We start from the raw sequence: 22,251 nt of genomic DNA on the forward strand, positions 1-22,251 counted from the left end.
GTATTTTTATGAAATAAAAAAACATGCAGATGTAAGTTTGAAAATTTGCCATTTACTTAAACTCCAAAATTGTAGATTATTATTACTTAACCCATCCCAAATCTCACTTCCATCAGGTTCAAGTACTTTTTTGCATATCAAATAACAGTTAACACCTGAGCATGGATTACCCAAAGTAATGGAGACTGGTGATAGTTCAGGTAGATATCCAAAAATAGATCAGGTCTATGGAAATACTGTACAGAATAAAATTAAACATCTTTAAACCCATCAGGTTTTAAAACATGTGATTCAATATTAAAATGTTAAATTATTCATAAAGTCATTTGTTAAACAATAATAAGATTAAAGAGATAATTTACTGTATAATACTCAGCTTTACCTGATATTTATCTTTATTGTTGCAGATTAGAATTGTGCATGAAACATTGAAAGGTTTGCTAACAAGAGTCCTTGCACTGGGCACAGCTACGATCCCTGGTTTCAGAACATCTGGCTCCATTGCTGTTTGCCTATCAAACACATATAGATGTGGAGGATGCTCTCGTCTACATGCTCCACAGAGCCTACTTCCACTTTGACAAAGCTGGCACTACAGTTTGGATCATATTGTTTAACTTTTCCAGTGCTTTTAATACCATTCTGCCTCATAGATTGGGGAAAAAGCTCAAGGCTTTCAATCTTGACACCCTTGACACAACAGACTTCCAGTACAATACCAGTGCTTGACATCTACTGAAATTTTCAGATGACTCATCCATTGAAAGCTGCATTAATAATGGAGACAGATAGTACAGAAAGTCGTGGAGGACTTTATCGTGTAGTGCAGGGACAACAACCTGCAACTCAACATCAGCAAGAGAAAAAGAACTGGTGGTGGATGTCCGACATGCCAAGAAGCCTCTGAGACCAGCAACTATTCAGAGAGAGGACATGGAAGTGGTGCAGGGCTACAGGTACCTGGGGGTACATGTAAGCAATAAACTGGACTGCTCTGACAGCACAGTGGCACTGTACAAGAAGGGCCAGAGCAGACTCTACTTGCTAAGGAGACTCAGGTCTTTTGATGTGTGAAGCAAGCAGCTGGAAATGTTCTATCAGTCCATAGTAGCCAGTGTGTTGTTTTACTCTGCAGTCTCCTGGGGAAGCAACCTGAGCACAAAAGAAGCACAATGCCTGAACAAACTTATTAGGAAAGCCTGTTCCATCACAGGAGAAACCCTGGACACACTGGAAGCATGTTGTGGAAAAAAGAGGATGGTGGCAAAATCAGATGCCATCATGAAGAATCCCCTCCATCCCCTCCAGAAGCCACTCTCTTGGAGCAAAGGCTCCAAGGCTCCACAGGCTCATTCCACTATGGTGTACTAATAAGCATCTCTGGTGATCTTTTCTGCCCACTTCTATCAATGCTTCCAGCTGAAGCATTCATTAAGTTTATTTTTACTTATTTATCGATTTACAGTATTTATTTAATCACAGTACAGAAACTGCACTCGTTAAAGTAACAAATGACTTCCGGGTAAATGCAAACAAAGGCCATTTATCTGTTCTCATCCTCCTAGGTCTGAGTGCCACAATTGGTACCATTGATCACAATATTCTTAGAAATTGCCTTAGTCAGTGGGTGGGCCTCTCTGGTAATGTCTTAAATTGGTTTGAGTCTTACTTAACAGGTAGAAAATTCTTAGTTAGTTGTGGTAATTATACTTCAAAGACACATGATATTCTATATGGTGTTCCACAAGGATCTATCCTGGGTCCACTGCTCTTTTCAATCTCTTCAATCTCCATGCTTCCATCAGGTCAGATTATCTCAAAGCATAGCGTAAGATACCACAGCTATGCTGACAACACACAACTGTATTTATCAATAGCGCCTAATGACCCTGACTCTCTTGGTTCACTGACCCAATGTCTTACTTATGTTTCTGAGTGGATGAGTAGTAATTTTATCAAACTAAATAAGGAGAAATTAGAAATTTTAATGACTGGCAAAAGTGGATATAATGAGGGTATTAGAAATAAACTTGATCCATTAGGCTTAAAAGTTGAGACAGAGGTAAAGAATGTAGTGGTAATTATTGACTCTGACTTAAATTTTAAATAACATATTAATCAGATCACTAGGACAGCATTTTTTCACTTAAGAAATATAGGAAACATTACTTCCCTTATAACTTTGCAAGATGGTGAAAAATTTGTTCACACTTTTGTTTTTAGTCGACTAGTTTCCTGCAATGCACTCCTTTCAGGACTGTTATTAGAAACAAACTTGATGCATTAGGATTAAAAGTCAAGACGGAGGTAAAGAATTTAGGGGTAACTGTTGACTGTAACCTGAATTTTAAATCACATATTAATCAGATCACTAGGACAGCATTTTTTCACTTAAGAAACATAGCAAAAGTTAGACCTCTTATATCATCGAGAAATTAGTTCATGCTTTTGTTTTCAGTCGACTAGATTACTATAACAAACTCCTCTCAGGACCATCCAAAAAAGACATAAATCGTTTGCAACTAGTGCAGAATGCAGCTGCCAGAATCTTAACTAGGAAAAGAAAATCTCTTCAGTTCTGATGTCACTACATTGGTTACCAGTGCCATTTAGAATTGACTTTAAAATACTCCTTATGGTTTACAAAGCCTTAAATAATCTCGGTCCATCCTATATCTCGGAGTGCCTTTCACCTTACACTCCAAATCATAACCTTAGATCTTCAAATGAGTGTCTCTTTAGAATTCTAAGAGCTAAACTTAAAAGAAGTGGTGAGGCAGCCTTCTACTGTTATGCACCTAAAATCTGGAATATCTTACCGATAGAAATTTGTCAGGCTAATACAGTGGAGCACTTTAAAAAAAAAACTGCTAAAAGCCCATTATTTTAACATGGCTTTCTCATAGCTTCATTTTAGTGTAACGCTGATATTCTGTATAATAATTTAATTATCGTTTTTATCATGGCTCCACAATCCGTACTAACCCCTACTTTCTCTGCTGTTCTTTTTCCGGTTTCTGTAGTGGTGATCTGCGCCACTACCACCTGATCAAGGCACCATGCAGTCCCTACATTGATGGCAAGATGTCCACATTACCATCATCATCTAATTCTTCCACGTAAAGCCTGAAAACCATGAGGACTGATTTAGATCATTTATGTTAGGTAGAATGCCCAGTGGGTGCTTGGTGGTCTTGTGGCCTTGGAACCCCTGCAGATATTGTTTTGTTTTTTTCTCCAGCCCTCTGGAGTTTTTTTGTTTGTTTTTTTCTGTCCTCCTGGCCATCAGAACTTACTTTATTCTTTGTTACTTAGTATTGCCTAATCTTATTTTTGTATTTTTCTTTTTTCATCTTGTAAAGCAATTTGCGCTACATTATTTGTATGAAAACGTGGTATATAAATAAATGATGTTGTTGTTATTGATTAGCTGTAGTGAGAAATCAAGCAAAATGATGCCTTTTATTGGCTAAATAAAGAGATTACAATATGCAAGCTTTCGAGGCAACTCAGGACCCTTTTCTGTGAGTCTGTAGCTGTATTTTTTATGTTTCTGCTGCTGTATGCATTTGAATTTCCCCATGAGATTAAAGTTTTATCTTTTCTAATCTAATTCCAAATATGCTCATATCTGAGTGTGGATGTGTGTGAGTGGGCCTTGCGACGGACTGCCACCCAATCCAGTTCTCCTGAATTTGATGAAATAGGTTTTAGAATGTTATATATTAAAACACCTTTACCTTATTTATCTCTGAATCAAAACTGGAAATTTATTTTTGTTTTCATCTACAAATCCACCAATTTTTAAACTTTGTCACACTTGTGCTAACTGAAGTCACCATCCATTTGCATATGCAAGCTTTTTATTTAATTGGGCTGGAAACGTTATACTGTACATTCACGGAGGACTGTTATCAGTGTAAGGTTGTGTTGTTTAAAGACAGAATCAAAATATTAAGACAAGCAACTGAAAAACACCGTGAGATAGCTGACAAGCAAAAAGATACACTTATCAGGCAAATAAGGGAACAAATGAGACAATGAACCTGTCAGACTGAGGTAAAACGGTCACATGCCACAGTCATTTTCTCATGCACTGTTCCATAAGTATTTATTACAGAAGATTAATTGTCTAGTCCAGTATGAGGCCACCTATTGCCTTGGTGTTTCAGTGAGGTAATAAGGTGACTGTAAAGGTAAGGTCATACAAACAAGTGTAAAAAAAAAAAAAAAACCTGTTATATATTGTACAGCCGTAGAAGAGATAAAAATACAGATAGACTGTAAATCTAAGTCCACAGACTGTGACCACAAGATACAGATTCGTACCACTAATTTTCATTTTTAATTTACATAACCCCTAGGTTAAGAAAAAAACATGGCTGGATGGATTATATTTTCCTCTCCAGTAAACACCATGACTACAACAGCTGAAATACTATTTCTATATCTATTTTTACCAAATTTTCAAATGTTAGACAGATTCTTTTACACACTTTACTTTCCTGCCTCCTATCCCATGAGAACTAGTATAATATCCACTCTGGCCTGATTTTACTTTGACTTTTCACAGTTTCAGAGTTTTTTATAGCTTTTACTCAGTATTTCTATAGTGCTTTTAAGACAGCACCATGCCATACTTGTATGGTTTTTAATTTTGGTTTGTTTAATAATGTCCATGTTTCCAGTTGTTCATAGGAAGCATCACTTTTATTTCTTTTGCTGTATAATATGGAAATCTTTTGATTAGAAAAAGACATTCAGCCCAAGAATTTCACCAATCCTATTCACTTAATTTCTCCAAAATAACAATGAGTCAGGTTTTGAAGGTCCCTAAAATCTTACCCTTGCACAAAGTTCCCTGAATTCTGTCCTGGTCTGTCTGTAATGGTTTTGCCAATTCCAGATTATCTCTCTTTTCACTTAGTTTGGTATCACCTGTAAACTTAACCAGCCTGTTATATATATTACTATTAAGATAATTTATGTACATCAAAAATAGCATTTTATTCTGAAAAATAAAATTTTCTCACCATACCCCTTTGTGTCCAGTGTTTAAACAAATTTTGCAGCCCTCTGCACACTGCACCTGGAGTTACCATTTATTTTTGTTTGATCTCTGGTTTCTCATGTGTGAACTTACCAAAAACTTTCAAAAATGATGATGATTAACCTGGCAGAATTCCAGAATATTGGTGACACATGATCTACCCCATCCAAACTGCTTCCTAATATACCTGTTCTAGACATGTGCTGCTTGATTTTTCCTTAATAGGGCCATATACACATTTACGCTGAGTACCAACTTCATGGCATGTCGTATCATTAGAACAAATGAGCTCATACAACTATCTCTACTGCGTACTGTGAGCAGTTGCTTGACCACAATTTTTTAAAATCACACAGTGTAAGCCCAGTCTTAAGGACACTCACTATCCTTAGAAGGATGGCTAGATTAGCCATACTAAAACAGTGATCATATAACTTTAGTCCCTGGTGCCGGTGGCTGACTCTAAAGCTGCTTATACTGCTGCTGACTAAGCTCTGAAGTTATCTTTGAGTGATGCAAGATTCACATCCATTTCACTATTACGTTCACTAGATCCTAATGGTTCAATCACCTCTACACTCTGAATTCTCAGGCCTTCGATACTATTTGTCACACTACTCTTCTTAATAGATTATCTTCGATTGGCATTACCCACACACTACTAGATTGGTTTAGATCCTATCTCTTAGGCCGTACTCAGTTCATTCAGCTTAAAACTTTCACATCCCAACCCACCACTGTTATTTCAGGTGTGCCCCTGGGGTTTGTCTTGGGGACCCTCCTTTTCATTATTTACCTCCTTCCCCTTGGCAATATCTTTCGTAAATATAACATTAGTTTCCACTGTTATGCTGATGACACCCAGCTCTACTTCACTAGCAAACCTACTTTTTCCTTTCCACTCTCCTCGCTTGTTGACTGCATAACAGAAATCAAATCCTGGTTTTCTTCAAATTTTCTTAAATTAAATAGTGACAAAACTGAGGTTCTCCTTATTGGTACAAAATCAACATTATCCAAAACTGATAATTTTTCATTTGTTATTGATAATTCCTCTGTCTCCCCTTCCCCACAGGTTAAGTGTCTGGGTGTCATCCTTGACAGTACTTTATCCTTTCAGTCCCACATCAATAACATCTCCCAGTCTGCATATTTCCACTTGTGTAACATTAATTGTAATCGCCCCTCCCTCACTCCCCACACCACTGCTATCCTTGTTCATAGCCTTGTTTCCTCTCGTCTGGATTATTGCAATTCCCTTTTCTTTGGCCTTTCTCGCAAATCTCTTTATAAGCTTCAACTGGTCCAGAATTCAGCTGCCAACATTATTACTAGAACCCTCTCTATTCACCATATCTCTCCCATTTTGCAGCAGCTTCATTGGCTTCCAGTTCAGTTCCGAATTCAATTCAAAATTCTCCTACTAACTTTTAAGGCTATCCACAACCTTGCCCCTCCATATCTGTCCGACCTCCTCCATGTTGCCATTCCCTCTCGTACCCTTAGGTCCTCTTCCTCCATCCACTTGACTGTCCCCTTCGTCTGTCTTACCACTATGGGGTGCAGAGCATTCAGTTGCTCTGCTCCCCAGCTCTGGAACTCACTACCATCTGAGCTTAGAAATATTGAATCATTCTCTGGGTTCAAATCTAAACTTAAAACTCATTTGTTTAAGACTGCTTTTTCTCTTTGACTACATTTGCTCTGTTTGATTTTAAATTTTGTATTTTAGTTTTGTTTATAATGTGTGTTTCATCTGTTGTTTGGTGTCCTTGAGTGCTTAGGAAGGCACCTACAAATAAATAAAATGTATTATTATTATTAATTCTATCTTGAATATTACAAAATACTAAATCCAGTCATGCTTCCCCACTCATTGGTGTAAACTGGCCCACTATTTGTGTGGGTGCTCTGTGATAGGCTGGTGCCCTGTACACTGCTGTTTCACACTCTGCCTCCAGGGTAATGAATAGCATACCTATTAAGAATAACAGCATGAAGGAAGTGTGGAATGGGATGAAGATCATCACTGGCTGCAGCTCGAAGCGGGGTGCCACCATCGAGAGAGACGTGAAGAGAGCAAAACAACTTCTTTAACAGGTTTGACCACCCTAACCCAGTCTCACTCTCACCTCGGAGTACTGCACCCTCCACACATCCTTCTGCTGATACCAGCATAGGAGAGACATCCCCACCCATAATTACAACAGCGCAGGTGAGCAGAGAGCTGAGGAGACTTCGTGCCAGCAAAGCAGCGGGTCCAGATGGAGTATCGCCACGACTGCTGAAGGTCTGTGCATTGGAGCTGGGGGGTCCTCTACAGAGCATCTTCAACCTGAGCCTGGAACAGGGGAGAGTCCCGAGGCTTTGGAAAACATCTTGCATCACCCCAGTCCCAAAGGTATCACGTCCTAGTGAGATGAATGACTTCCGGCCTGTTGCTCTGACATCACATGTGATGAAGACCATGGAGAGGCTGCTGCTTCACCACCTGAGGCCACAGGTTCAACACGCCCTTGACCCTCTGCAGTCTGCATATCAGGAGAAGGTGAGAGCAGAGGATGCCATCATCTATATGCTACACCGATCCCTCTCCCACTTGGACAGAGGCAGTGGTGCTGTATGAATTATGTTTCTAGACTTCTCTAGCGCCTTCAACACAATCCAACCTCTGCTCCTTAGGGACAAGCTGACAGAGATGGGAGTAGATTCATACCTGGTGGCATGGATCATGGACTATCTTAAAGACAGACCTCAGTATGTGCGTCTCGGGAACTGCAGGTCTGACATTGTGGTCAGCAACACAGAAGCGCCGCAGGTGACTGTACTTTCTCCGGTCCTGTTCAGCCTATATACATTGGACTTCCAATATAACTCGGAGTCCTGCCACGTGCAAAAGTTCGCAGACGACACTGCTATTGTGGGCTGCATCAGGAGTGGGCAAGAGTAGAAGTATAGGGACCTAATCAATGACTTTGTTAAATGGTGCGACTCAAACCACCTACACCTGAACACCAGCAAAACCAAGGAGCTGGTGGTGGATTTTAGGAGGCCCAGACCCCTCATGGACCCCATGATCATCAGAGGTGACTGTGTGCAGATGGTGCAGACCTATAAATACCTGGAAGTGCAGCTGGATGATAAATTAGACTGGACTGCCAATACTGATGCTCTGTGTAAGAAAGGAGCCAGTTATACTTCCTTAGAAGGCTGGTGTCCTTCAACATCTGCAATAAGATGCTGCAGATGTTCTATCAGACGGTTGTGGCGAGCGCCCTCTTCTATGTGGTGGTGTGCTGGGGAGGCAGCATTAAGAAGAAGGACAACTCATGCCTGGACAAACTGGTGAGGAAGGCAGGCTCTATTGTTGGCATGGAGCTGGACAGTTTAACATCTGTGGCAGAGCAATAGGCGCTAAGCAGGCTCCTATCAATTATGGAGAATCCACTGCATCCAGTAAACAGTATCATCTCCAGACAGAGGAGCAGCTTCAGCGACAGACTACTGTCACTGTCCTGCTCAACTGATAGACTGAGAAGATCGTTCCTCCCCCAAACTATGCGACTCTTCAATTCCACCCGGGGGGTAAACGCTAACATTATACAAAGTTATTGTCTGTTTTTACCTGCATTATTATCAATCTTTAATTTAATATTGTTTTTTGTATCAGTATGCTGCTGCTGGAGAATGTGAATTTCCCCTTGGGATTAATAAAGTATCTATCTATCTAATGGGATAGGAACTGACACCCCACAACCATGGCATGGACAGGAAAGTTAGAGATATGAGGCACCACAGATATCACTGATGCCACAGCATACCACAGTTTATGGTTGAAATTCTCGCCCAGTCACTATATATGAAGAGCATGCCTGTTCTGTCTGTGTCTCCATTTCACCCAATACCTAACGTTTAGGATGATTGGAAGCTAGATCTTAAGATTGTTTGTGCCAGAATTAAATGCAATCCGAAAATGGGGTACATACAATACAGAAAACTGAACACAAGTAATCCTCTTCACATAGCTAGACGGCCAATCTATCATTGCCACCTCAGGAATACAAGAAAGGGCAAAACCAACCGGCAGTGTTTTTATGCTGTGGATTTTCTGTTTTAAGCATTATTTAGCAATAGTTTCCAGGAACTGCTGCGTGCTTTCTTTGATGTATTACATATAAATGATAAAGATGTATTTAGACAAACATCCTGTTTTCCTCCTTAATTTGTTACTAATACTCACCCGGAGTAAGACAGAGAGCTGCCAGGCACGCAGACTTAATGACACCGCAGAGTGGCGTCCTTGACATTTATGGGCGGGAACTGCAAATAGGGGACTACAGGGCAGGGTCGCGCATGCGCATAACGTCATTTTGGGAACGGCGTGAACTTATCTGATAGATAGGAGCGGAAGCGCCTTAGAGGTGTAAACCATTGAGGACAATTTTGTTTTATATTGGAGTGTTTTTGAAATATGTGGATAAGAGCTTCCCCGAAACATGAGATGAATTTTGGACTGTAGAGAATCAGAACAGAGACGGACAGGAAGTGAAGTATAGGCCTGAAGACGGTGCCCTAAAAGTGGCTGCACGGTTCTGCCGTTAGGTACGTACACGTTGAATTTAAATCTTCTAACATCATAAACTTTACTTATTGTTCGGCCCTCGCGAAGGCATTCAAGAAGCAGTATATCCTAGTAACCTACTTGCGGTTCGTGTTCAAATATACGGAAGGCGAGAAATGAATGTGATAAGTGAAAATCAGTGGTAGCAGTTGGTTAAAGCGACCAAACTGTTAAATATCGTAAACGAGCCTTAACATAAACGAAGACTGCCATCATCATCATCATTTAAACGATTCTACACGTTAAATAAAGCACAAGGAAGCCTACCATTCTGAAATGATTGAAATTACAACAAATCAGCTGACTATAGCCATGTGGCCGCAAAAAAACAACAGAATTACACCCAAAAGACGCCATATATGGCTGAGACACGCCTCTGGAATGAAACGTTGTGAGGACCTTATCGCTTGTGTTTTTCCGTTTAATTTTGAATGACGATTCCACTATCCGTCTGTCCACTGTGCATACGCCTGTTGTGGTTGCCATCAGATGGTGGCAAATCAGGAAGCATCGCGGAGCACATATTAATTATAAATAATAACGGGCTACTTAAGAATTGCAGCCGACGTAAAATGCTCGTCTTTGAGACCATAAGTAGCAAGCTTGGAATATTTAGCGTGGTGATGGGCAGGTCCTTTAATAAGGAAGATGAAGCGGCATAGCTGTGCTCGTGCCATTTAAAAAATAAAAAAGGGGGCATTACAGAATAGCACAGTCATTAAACAAACCATAGCAATAAAGGAAATAATAAAATGGTTTGCACACCCATAGTTCTTAATAGAGTGTATTGCCCCCTTTAGAAACAGTGACGACTCTCTATGTCATTTGTGAGGTTTTTCAGGTGGCAAAGCTGCCCGTTCCCTTTGGTAAAAGGCCTCCAGGTCCTGTAAATTCTTCTTTTTGTTTTGCATTAACTGCATGTTTGGGATCTCCCTGAAGTGGTTCAATGATGTTCATGTTAGGAGACCGTGACGGCCACTCCAAAACCTTCACTTTTTTTCTCCTGCAGCCACTGAAGGGTTGATTTGACCTTATGTTTCAGATGATTGTCATTTCTGAAAGTCCATGTGAAGCCTCTGGACTGATGTATGCACATTTTCTTCTGATATTTTCAGATAAAATGCCATCAATTTTGACTTTCCTGTGCTGCAGTATTTCACCCCACCCCCTCCCAAAACAGCAGAGATTCGCCTCCGTGCTTCACACTGGGGATGGTGTAGTTTTCTTGGTATGACGTCTCACCAAACACAGGGTTAATAGCTGTGGCTCTAAAGTTCCATTTTGGTCTCATTACTTTGTATGATTTTGTTCCACATGTTTTAAGGCTTCTCTAGGTGCTGTTTTGTGGCACTGGTGTAGAAATGGCTTTTTTCCAGTTAACTCTGCCATTCAGCCAATTTTTGTTTAAGTATTCCTTATTGTTCATGCTGAAACAGCCACGCCACTTTGTTTCAGAGCAGCCTGCATGTCAGTTGAAAGTTTCTTAGTGGTTGTGTCTGAAGTCTTTCATGGTCTACCAGACCATGGCTTGATATTTACATAACCCCTAATTTTTCACTTCTTGATTAAAGCTTGATTACTACTGATGAGTATTTTCAAGTATTTGTATATCTTTTTTTTTTATCATTTTCCTGGTATAAAAAGTTAAAGTACTTATTCTCATATTTTTTGGCAGATTTTTCTGTTTGCTGCTTACTGAAGCATGGGAAATCTCAGTGCAGCTCTGGATGAAATGCACAAGGGCTTCTCAAGAGCTGAGAAAAAAACTCAGTACTTTTCTATTATCGTGATGGTTTTTTATTATCATGATGCAAATCGGTGAGGCTGCCACCTAAACTGTCTTACCCCAACCACAAATACTAACCTTAAAGTTAGTGGGGGTGTAACATAGGTACCTATAGGTCCCAAATGTTAATGTCCCCTTTGGGTGCAGCACAATAATACAATTTGCGTCACGATGATAGTACAGTACCAAAAACTCAATGACTATTTATACATAGACACTAATTACAATTAAACAAGGCACAAAGGTGGATTCTTACCCGTCATAGCCACCTCTACCTTTTTTTTTATTTTATCAACTTGAGTATATATTATCAGACCAAACAATCAAGGGTATTTAACTTTTAATCAATGCAATCTGTGTGATTTCAGTTATCATTATGCTTACTAAAGGGGATACACAATTCTGTGATGATAAATCTGGAGCACTATTCCTTAATAAAAGAATGGTGTTTTGTCTAATCACTCATATATTCCAGAAATGGCTAACATTTTACAAATTTTGCCAGATGCATTTAAATTTATCAGCACAATGGTATATTGCCAAATTAATTTTCCAAATTTGGGCAAACAAAAGTGAACTGCAATTAAATGGACTGACCGAGGATTGAACTGAGGAAACGGGGCGAGTCCTTGTGCAACTGAGCTTCCTCTCTTTGTTGACTACAAGGTAAATAAAAAAAAAAAGGCCAACACAATGCTTAAATACTTAATTTATTTACAGTTGTATAGTAAAAGAATCTAACGAATATACTCCTTGCTTATTATTTTTTTGACCTTCTGAGAATTGCGCTGACTGATCTGTGTTGTTGCTGAGATTACAGCTCAGGTAGATGGGGTCAGTTACCAATTTGGTTAGTGTTCGTGTAGAATCTGTGCATTTCCACTGAGTTTTTTTCATCCATAGCCTGAAGATGTTCATGCTAGGTTAAATGTCAGTTAATACTTTCCAAACCCAGTAAATCTAATGTAGGGGCACTGGTAGGTGTGGCATATTCTGAAGTACCCTGCATAAGGCAGGAAATATCCCAGGACAAGGCACCAGAAGACCTACTTACACACCAGCCAATTTAGAGTCACCAGTTAGCCTAATCTGCAGCTTCTTTGGGGATGGGGGAGTAAAGGCCATGCAGAAATGGGCGGAACAGCTGGTTATTGAGTTTGAACCAAAGGCATGGGAAGCCATGTAGCAGCAGTACTAACCAATGTGATTACAGTGAACCCTCGTTTATCACGGTTAATCCGTTCCAGACTCTACCGTGATAAATGAATTTTCGCGAAGTAGGATTCTTTATTTATAAATCGAATATTTTCGCAGTTAAAGTATAGAAAACCTGTTTATGACCTTCTAAATACGTTTTTTAACATTATTAGAGCCCTCTAGACATGAAATAACACCCTTTAGTCACCATTACACTCATATTACCCAATATATTAGACAAAATAAGAGAAAATAAGACATGTTAGACGTTACAAATATCATTATTACTAGGCTCACCCGCCTTTTAAGGCGACCGACTTTTATCCTCAATTTGTTTGCGCTCCATGTGTACATCAGGCATGTAAGTGTAGGCAATGAGAACATCAAAGTGCCCATTCATAACATCTCCCGAATACCTAAGTTTTTTTATCCCCTCGAGTGCCTGTCCAAAGTCGTACAATGTCAGCCTGAATCTGTACCGCTAAAGACGGAGTTTCATGCACTAAATAAGCTATAGATGAGAATAAGCAAGCACCATCTCCCCTGATATTTACTACGCGGTGAGGCATTTGTACTCCATCAACATTAATTATTTCCAGAGACATAATTTTGTCTATTTTTCCAGCGCATCGCGCACAAAAGCAAGGCAACAATGGGATCACCAGAACTCTGCTCACATCGAGTCGCTTCGTACCGCAAGTAGTAAGTCTGTGATAAGTGGAACACCGCTACGCTTTGCACTCACGTGACAGAAGGACAATCCCGACCGCTTTAATATAGTAGATTATTATACTGTACATTTAATTACACACACACACAGTTCTTACACACAACCACTAACCTATGAAGGCACGACCTCAGTAGGAGAGTCTTCAGGTGGTGCAGTATCTTCAGCAGGTGCATCGTTGTCTTCTTCCGCTGAAGGAGTACTAGGAGTAGGCAGTGGGTGTCTGGGTGCTCGGCTGAAGCACATCCTGATAGGCAGTTGCTGGCGCTGTCTTTTCATATGTGTGAGGAGGCTTTTGTAGGGTATTGCCATCTTTGATCATGTCCAAGAGTTTCACCTTCTCCTGGATAGTAAGCATCTTCCTCCGGCGCTTAGTTTTATTGTCAGAAGGCTTAGAAAAAGCAGCATGTTTAGGAGCCATCGTGGGACTTGGATAAAAGTTCTCAGAAAACGCATGCGTAGTGACGTAAGCGTGCATGAGAAAAAATCATGATAGAGTGAAGCTGCGAAAGTCGAAGTGTGATATAGCGAGGGATCACTGTATATGCTGCTGCTAGGCTAACTGTCAACTTGAATTATGAGAGTGTAGTTCACTGATACAACTTTACATCCAGTACCACCAGGGTAGGATATAACCCTCCCTAAACACTTACAGTGAACTGGACAGGTTCAGAAAATTAGTGACTGGATGGCTGGATTTTGGGTTAAACTTCTATTTGACATTCTAAAGGGGTGGCTTCATTGCAAGGTTGTTTTTGTTTAAAGTTTGGTATTTTTATATTGCCATGCACTGTTACTAAGTTTATGCCACCGTATAATATTCTTGCACTTCTTTCCAAGCTTGTACTGTATGTTTCTACTTGCAGCCAATTACATTTTAAAAGTTGAATATGACTGACAGAATGGAAAAAATGAAGTGCAGGAAGGGACAAAGGAGCCAAATGAATGTTGAAGTGAATGGAAATTCACATATCTGGGTTGTTTTTTCAGGGAGGTGATGCCACAGAGGTGAATGAAAAGTTACCAAGACATTTTATAGTGTTGAGGAGATTGGTGCTGTACGATCTCAGGTGAGTATTCATATATACTGCTGTGATATGTTTTTCCTTAAATGACTTTTTAGGCGGTTTTGTGGCTGTCAGGTTAGGGATCTGCACTGGCAATCGGAAGGTTGCTGGTTCAAATCCAGTAAATGCCAGAAGTGACTCTACTCAGTTGGGCCATTGAGCAAGACTTTTAACCTGCAATTGCTCTGTTCTGGGTATGACGTGAACCTGCATCCAGCCCTGCAAGTAGGCCCTTCAACCTGCAGGGAAAACTTGGGGGTTGGTGGCAGGATTGGCACTCCAGCCACCATAAAAATAACATCGCACTGTTCCATTCCATCTGAACAAGTGTGGTGCTGAGGTGTCACCCGTTGCATGGCTGCACTCGGGTCCTAATCTGGGATCCTGTGATGGGTATGGCAATATGCTATATCAGCACATGCTCCTAACCTCTCTCTCTCTTTTAAATTTGTTTAGGTATGGTAAGAACTGCTTGAGTAATTTGTTTTAGGGGAAATGTTCATTAGAATTGTACACACTCTTAAGTGGCCTTTAAGGAAATTGAAGAGTATACATGTAATTTTGTTAACTAATATTTTAATTTGTAACTTGGTTGTAACAAATATCCTTAAAAAAATTAAACTGTAGTGTCAGTTGGAATTGCCCACCAAAAGCACAATGTCATTTACTGGTTAACTCTGCTTAATATCTTCAGGAAATATGTGTGAAGTTGAAATATCTGCACAGGCCTATGTGAAGCTATTCCTGCACGCCTACCGTTATCCACACTGCTCCATCAATGGTGTGCTGCTTTCGGATAGAAGCGCCAGCAGCCCTCAAGGAGGATGTATATATATTGAAGACTGTGTGCCACTTTTTCACTCCTGTCTTTCTCTCTCTGCAATGACAGAAGTTGCTTTACACCAGGTATACATCAATTAGTTTACACATGATGTGTGTAGTTTATTGCAAAAGGAAAACATACATACAGTAATTTATTAGGTGCCTGTTTTATAATTTAATAGAAAGATTGTCATTGTTTCTGATTCAGGTCATAGTGTAGAAAACAAGGAAAAATACATATTTTAGTTGTAAACAATGAGCTTGTTGTAGTGGTGAGAATAATTTTATTTTTTAATTAAATGATAGGCGTGCATGTGCATCCAAGTGTACATACGCATAAAAGTTTAATATGTTTATATATAAATTAAAGAAGATTCATGAATAGCAGGTATTTTGCTCATTCCACTTTAAGAATGTATGAGGAACTGAGTACTTCTGTAGTGGAGAACAACACTCCAACAATAGCTAAAGATCACCTGGGTGTATCCACCACATCTGTACAAGCAGTTATTTGCTACATGCAAATGTAAACAGTTTGAGTAATTGCTTCTCTGTGAGCACAAAAATGTCTATAACTAAGTGGAAATGCAAGCCCATAATTTCTAAAATAGTGTGTTCTGTCCATCGCACTTACCTAAGTGAATTACAAAATATACAGTTCTCAGAGTCCGTTTAGTCCTTAAACTGCCTGGGGTGGGTTTCCTGAAAGCATTGTACCTCTAATAACATCTTAAGTTCCACTTTAACATTGATTGTTAATTTACAGTTGTTTCTCCAAAATGCTTTCCAACTTACTTATTAATCACTAAGTAGTGCTTCTAAAGCTGGCTACCTCTCGTGTCAACAGTATAGACAGACATTTGTGGCCAGACAGAGCAGATTAAATTCACATTTTGGCAATTCTGGGGCAACTTTAACAAATTAGGGTATTTTACTCCATTGTAAAATGTCCGATTAAGAGGGGTATTGGAAAACCAGAAAAAAAGTAGCGTGTATGTTTGTATAAAAGTTACTCATTATTTTCTAAGACTCCTGGTTGTTTTTGGAAACTCACTCATCATATTCTATTCAAAGGCCACATTTGTTTAGATATCTCGGTATCTATGCCACGTCCACTTATGAAATACAATGCTGTATCTAACCAGCATATTCAAAAAGAAAATAAATGAGTACCTCTCTTGTTTGTCCCATCTTATTACTCAATCCCACTACTCAACCCCCTAGATATATAGCAGTCTAAGGTCAGATAACTTCTCCTATTTCATCTGGAATGCAAAAAAAAAAAAAGCCCGCCACATCAGGCATACCACACTGATCCATTACAAGCTCAATTTGTATTAACGTGAATAAGAATTACACCTTTGGGTAGATAATCAGTATCTGATTTGGGCAAATCAGGGCAGCAGAACATTTTAAAGATATTGTTTATAGCACAATTAATGCGAGTCCTCTATCCTTGCATCTTTTTCTTTTTCGATATACACCTGAGGTTAGTGCTTAAGATATATAGGCTGAGTTGCCGGATAAATGGGGAGGGTTATGTCAGGAAGGGCATCCGGTGTAAAATTTTGCCAAATCAATATGCGAACAACAACTTTGGATGATCCACTGTGGCAACCCCTAACGGGAGCAGCCGAAAGAAGAAGAAGCAGTGTACCATTGGTGGCACAGTACTAGCTGTAGATCAAAAGTACAAAGTACCATACTAAGAGCAGACAATCCTCCGGTGTAAGTGCTGTCTCAGTGAACAGCTGAAGAAGTCCAGGAACAAGTGTAACAAATCCAGAGCAAGTCTCGTGTGTCTTGTGTTTCTCCTTGGATTGCTCAGCTGATTACTGTTCAACGGTAGCACACAGGCAATTAATGTTTTGCCCTCTTTCAATTAGCTACTTATAGCTACAAATTCCTCTCAATGTAAAGGGACAGAGCACTGGGAAAACACATGTCCTCCTGTAAACATATTACAAAAACTGCAATCCTTAAGCTACATTAGATCAAAATGAGTGTTACTGTCAATATTATAAATGTTATTCACTTTAAGCACTTGAAAACGCCTTGAAATCAATCCTTACATGGAAAATAATGAATAATAAAATAAGGGACACCAACTGTGTGTCTTTTTACTGAAGATTAATTATTAAATGTACAGTATGTTCATCTGTATTTTTCTATTACTGTATATTGTGCAATATATATATTTACATGTGTCGCTATTCCTTTTCTATGCAATTCAGTTAAATGTATTTTGTTCAGTATCATGCTGTACTTCAGTCTAAATATAAAATATCGTTTTCACCTCTCTTTGGCTTTTCTCCAAAGGCATTATTGCAGCCAAATTGGCCCTTAGAAATGTCCATATTGTTCCTCTACTAGCCTCTAGAAGTCCTCTTTATACAACTTGGTCCTACTTGAACTCTGTCTGTTGCTGATCAATGGGTCATCCAGTTTCAGTATTAAAAGTGGTTTTCTGGTACTTTCAGGTCCAGAAATTGCCTTTACTTTCCCTTTTTTCCTCCTTGCAGAACTGGGATGGAGATTTGGCTGGGGATCATGATTTTTTTTTATCCTTTTAAAATAAGTTATGGCACTTCATATATTCAAATCAGTAAAAAAAATGATTGCACAAAATATTCTTTGAGCATGCAGCCAAACTTTTTGCTTAAACATTATACTAGAGTCTTTAATCGATATTTAAGGAGGTAGTCGTCTGAGTCATTTCAGTAAAAAAGCTCTTATCTTCTAACCTCAAACGTGTACAGTACAGTAAATGAAAAGCCGTCCCTGTAATTAATTTAGAAATCTGGGAGGAACACAAGACAATTGATGATTAGTTACTGGCAGATGTTCTTTAGTGTAATCAATGTTATTCAAATTCTGTGTAGTCAAACATGATTAAATAAATGGTCAATATTTAAAATTTCTGAAGTTCAGGTTAGTATTTATTTACATATCAGTTGCACAGAGGCTGCTCACAGGATTCAATTACCATCTTCCATAACTTGGTCATTGAAATTGTTTTGACGTTTTCTGTCACAGCTTGGCTTGTGATTGAAGTCTAACATTTGAAACTTAAGATAGCTGAATGAAGTATTTTGTTTTGTGGTCAAACAAAATTTTCTTTACACTTTACAACAATTTTAACATTTTATAAAAATATTTGCTTCTCACTGTTGGCTCAAGGTGGTGCTGTATAAAGTTACCAACAAGTTCAAATATTTACCTGATGACTTTGCGTTAAATTGAAAATGCATTTATTTAATGTGTGGACAAGTAGTAAACATTTTGCCCAGTTAAGTGTGAAAATCATTTTATGCCACTGAATCAAATGGCTGAATATCAGCTGTTCTTGCATAGGTTGCATTATGATTCATACTTTAGTCTGATTACCCCAATTTTATTACTTAAAAAATAAAGTATAAGGAAAATAACGGTCATCCCTTCTACTTGAAGCCATAATTATACATATCACATCACACACAAAAAATGCACACTAGTATATAATTAAAAAGAAAAATATTTATATCTGTGTGTATATATAATATATATATATATATATAAAAAAGCCCTGAAGATAAGCTGGAAGATCAAGGATAATAATATCCTATGTGTATAAATAAGAAAAGACAAAGGTTATTAAGATTGTGGTTAACAAATGTGTTAAGTTGTACAAATTTTGTGTGCAACAATTCTACAATTTTTTTTCCTTTTATACAATAAATTTATTTAGCAACGGTTAATTGATATTTAATTTGTTCCTAGATTGACAGTTGGTGTTCGCAGAGACAAAGGAAGATTCTAGGATACTATCAAGCAAATGCTGCTCTGACAAACACTAGGTAACTATCATGTGCCAAGCTGATCTGTCTGTCTGTCTCCATTTATCATTTAGTAAGAACTACTGTTTGATATATTCAGTATTTATTTTAAAGGATTACTTGAGCACACATAAAACATCACAACTGTTTTTTCCTCCCATAGCCCAGATCAAGTGGCAGTAAAAATTGTGGATAAAATTTCAGAACAGTGTCAGAATGCTGTTTTAGTAATGGTAAGACACTATTAACTAATTTCAGTATATCTTAATTTTGTTTTAATAATTTGACCATATAAAGCCTCGTTTTTGTTTAAAGGTGGACAATTCAAAAGTTGATTCTGGCATACCCCCAGTCCTCCTGTATGAGAAAAAAGATTCAAAGTGGATTTTAAAAGATAAGAACTTGTGAGTATTTGTTTGAGGTTACATCCTGTCTACAATTATTAGCAAGAGATGAGAGATTTGTTATAGTTGTTTGAGAATCAAGCCCCATAGTTTGCTCTGATGAAGAACTACATATAACAGGATCATCTTTTACAGGGTGATGTGGAGGCAGTGGGAAGAAACAAAGCGGGTGGCCAATGCCCTTTTGGAGTCCAAAGCTTACAGACAGCTAGTGGACTTTGACACCCACCTTGATGATATACGCCAGGACTGGACCAATCAGCACATCAATGCCAAAATTGAAGAGCTGCTATACCCTGCAAATGGGACTATTTGATGAGGCTTTACAGTCACAAGTCAAACTTCTTACTGTAACCAAGATTGCTGCAAGAATTTGTCTAGCATTATAAAAAACAGGTTATCATAAAACAAGCCCTTGAAAGATGGTCAGCTTTTCCTTCTTTCTCATTTAGCTTCAAGGAAATTCTGTTTAGCCTAGTTGGAGCATCGGTTTAGTCTGGCTTGTGAGAATTAAAGTCATTAATTGTTGAACTGTGTAAAACTCATTGGTAGCCGGGTACTTAAAAAATGGCAGCAATTTTGTGTTTGTGAAATGCAAGATTTGGTTGGGGGGGGGGGGATTGTGGGTAATCACACAACTTTTATCGTATATTCAGTAATGCACTACTAGGGAAACAAAGGTTAGGTTATTTATGGTGCGTTTTGTGTTTTTTTTTTTAATCCAGAAAAGTGGCAATTTAAAAAAATAAAACTTTTTAATTTTCATTCAAGGATGTCGTTAAACATTCTTCTCTTCTTCAACTGAGCAGTCTGAATGTCTTCCCACTCTTTCTTGCGCTTCAGAAAGTGGAATAATGCGAAGTTCCGGGCGATGTGGTGGCCAAAGATATCCGATCGAAGTCTAGCTTCATGAGGAGCTGAACAAAATAAGAAGAAGAAAAAAGAATGAGAAGATTCTGTCAAGAAACAGTCATAAAAAGGAAGTGACAAGTAATGTTAAGTGGTACTTCAAAAAAAAGTTATAATAATTACATATATGGATGCACACTAATGTGAAACAATGGATACTATGTGGCTTTTGGAACAACACAGGAAGTGCCATTTTGGTTTTTTTTTTCACATTTACACTGTGCCACTGTTCTCACACTGCTATTATGCCACAGTTTACAATGGTTGTTCAATTGCAGGTTGAAGTGTTTTGTAGATTGGGTTCTCTCTGCAGATGCCTTAAGTCAGGTGTTTAAAAACTGGAATACAGTGCAAAAAGTACAAAGCAGTGTAAAAAATAAAGCGACCAAAAGGTACAAATGTGATACTTTCAGTGGCATAACATTAGCAGGACTAATGCCAGTTTGTCCACTGTTGAGAAATCTGAGCAATTTCAAATGACTTCCATTTGTAAGACTAGGGGACTCTGCCCCCTGCCCGCTTCGCTCACCCACCCCTGGGTTTGGTTTACCGGATATACAATTTAAAGAGATTGTTAGTTTCATTTGAATTGTTACATATGCATTATTTTCACTTTTATTTTAAAACTTTTGTAAAAACAATACTTTATTTCTGGCCCCGGATGTGGTTACATCTCTTTCTCGCAGGACGTATAACGCTGCTCGTGTTGTGAAGGGGGTGCAGCTGAACGCACACTAAGGAGATGCCGTCGGATAATCTGCTGTCTTTCTGCTGCTGGCGAGCTGCCTGTTCTGCTTGTCTCGCTGCCCGATCATTTCAAAGCCTGTACAGCAGCTGTCCTTTTGCCACTTCGCATCTCTGTCGATCGTGTTGTGAAGGGGGTGGCGAGGGTTAGGTTGGCTGAACGCACGCTAAGGAGAAGCAGTCTGATCATCTGCAGGCTTTTTGCTGCTGGCAAGCTGCGTGTTTTGCTTGTCACTTGTCGTGGTTTTAAGAGCTGGGAGCACAGGGTTGCTGGCTGAACTCATGCTAAGGAGGTGCCGTCGGATCATCTGCTGTCGCACTGCTATCAGTCTTCCGTGCTGTACTCCACCCTCCCTCAATTGGACCTAACAGTCACTTAAAACAAAAAAAGGTTTCAACCTGGCTGGGACGCTACAATACTTTCAAATTTTACTGCTTTCATATTCTTTACCTTTCTCTGCATGTGTATTGCGCCATCATTTGTTTGAGCCTTTCGAATTCCACTGCCTTCTCTTATCTGCCTTTATTTCTCTCCAACGCTTTTGGGTCTCTTTCCTCTTTGCTTAACGTATTGTCCTTATATGCTTTATATGTGCTGAGAGCACAGGATCTGTGTGTGCTATGTGCCTTTACATGACTGAGTGTTCTGTGCTCTTATTTGATATTGTTTGCGTCTCATGGGTCTTTTAAGTGTCTTCTGAGAACTTCGAGAAGATCACGTCTCGTCACCCTGCTTTTCCTTTCCAGGATTTTTTTTTATAATAGAGAGAAGTGACAATGCACAGCAGCCACAGCTCTCCACTCCACCGAGTCTACTCGTGTTGAACAGCTGACTGCCTTGTCTGATTCACAAATAAACTCTGCAGTTATAATTTTATAGAACTGATTCTCATGCAATACAAATCAGATGAGGCTCTTTAAGTGTTTTACCTCATTCAACATAAAAAACTTGCTAAGTGCAAAATGCAACATTTTATTTTACAGGGTATGACTAAGTTGTTTATGAATGATTATTCATCAGTGTCAGCTCTTAGTTAAAGTGTAGAAACACTGCAGACATTAACCTGTGCTTATTCATTTAATTTTTGTACAATAATATGAAATTAATT

The 22,251-nt window shown here is 38.9% G+C and overlaps 2 protein-coding genes across 3 annotated transcripts in view; one reads left to right on the forward strand and one right to left on the reverse strand.

Annotated features, from left to right (window-relative positions):
* Nucleotides 1-9,427: 9,427 nt before the first annotated feature.
* emc9 (ER membrane protein complex subunit 9) lies at nucleotides 9,428-20,020 on the forward strand. Of its 2 annotated transcripts, none has more exons than XM_028793716.2 (7): nucleotides 9,428-9,471; nucleotides 14,372-14,451; nucleotides 15,143-15,354; nucleotides 19,030-19,106; nucleotides 19,249-19,318; nucleotides 19,401-19,489; nucleotides 19,625-20,020. In XM_028793716.2, exons 3-7 carry the CDS (start codon nucleotides 15,148-15,150, stop codon nucleotides 19,803-19,805), a joined length of 624 nt encoding a protein of 207 aa, XP_028649549.1. In that variant the 5' UTR covers nucleotides 9,428-9,471; nucleotides 14,372-14,451; nucleotides 15,143-15,147; the 3' UTR covers nucleotides 19,806-20,020. The 2 variants fall into 2 exon arrangements, with proteins under 2 accessions (XP_028649549.1, XP_028649548.1); XM_028793715.2 differs by lacking the exon at nucleotides 9,428-9,471 and adding an exon at nucleotides 9,504-9,652.
* LOC114645843 (nucleolar protein 9) overlaps nucleotides 19,920-22,251 on the reverse strand; it is a 45,359-nt gene continuing 43,027 nt past the window's right edge. Inside the window, exon 12 of the mRNA XM_028793710.2 lies at nucleotides 19,920-20,406. Coding sequence (XP_028649543.2) covers nucleotides 20,252-20,406 — 155 coding nt within the window. The 3' untranslated portion in view covers nucleotides 19,920-20,251. The remainder of the gene's footprint in view (nucleotides 20,407-22,251) is intronic.

This window comes from Erpetoichthys calabaricus, chromosome 2, assembly GCF_900747795.2.
Source record: "Erpetoichthys calabaricus chromosome 2, fErpCal1.3, whole genome shotgun sequence".
Classification (NCBI taxonomy): Eukaryota; Metazoa; Chordata; class Cladistia; order Polypteriformes; family Polypteridae; genus Erpetoichthys; species Erpetoichthys calabaricus.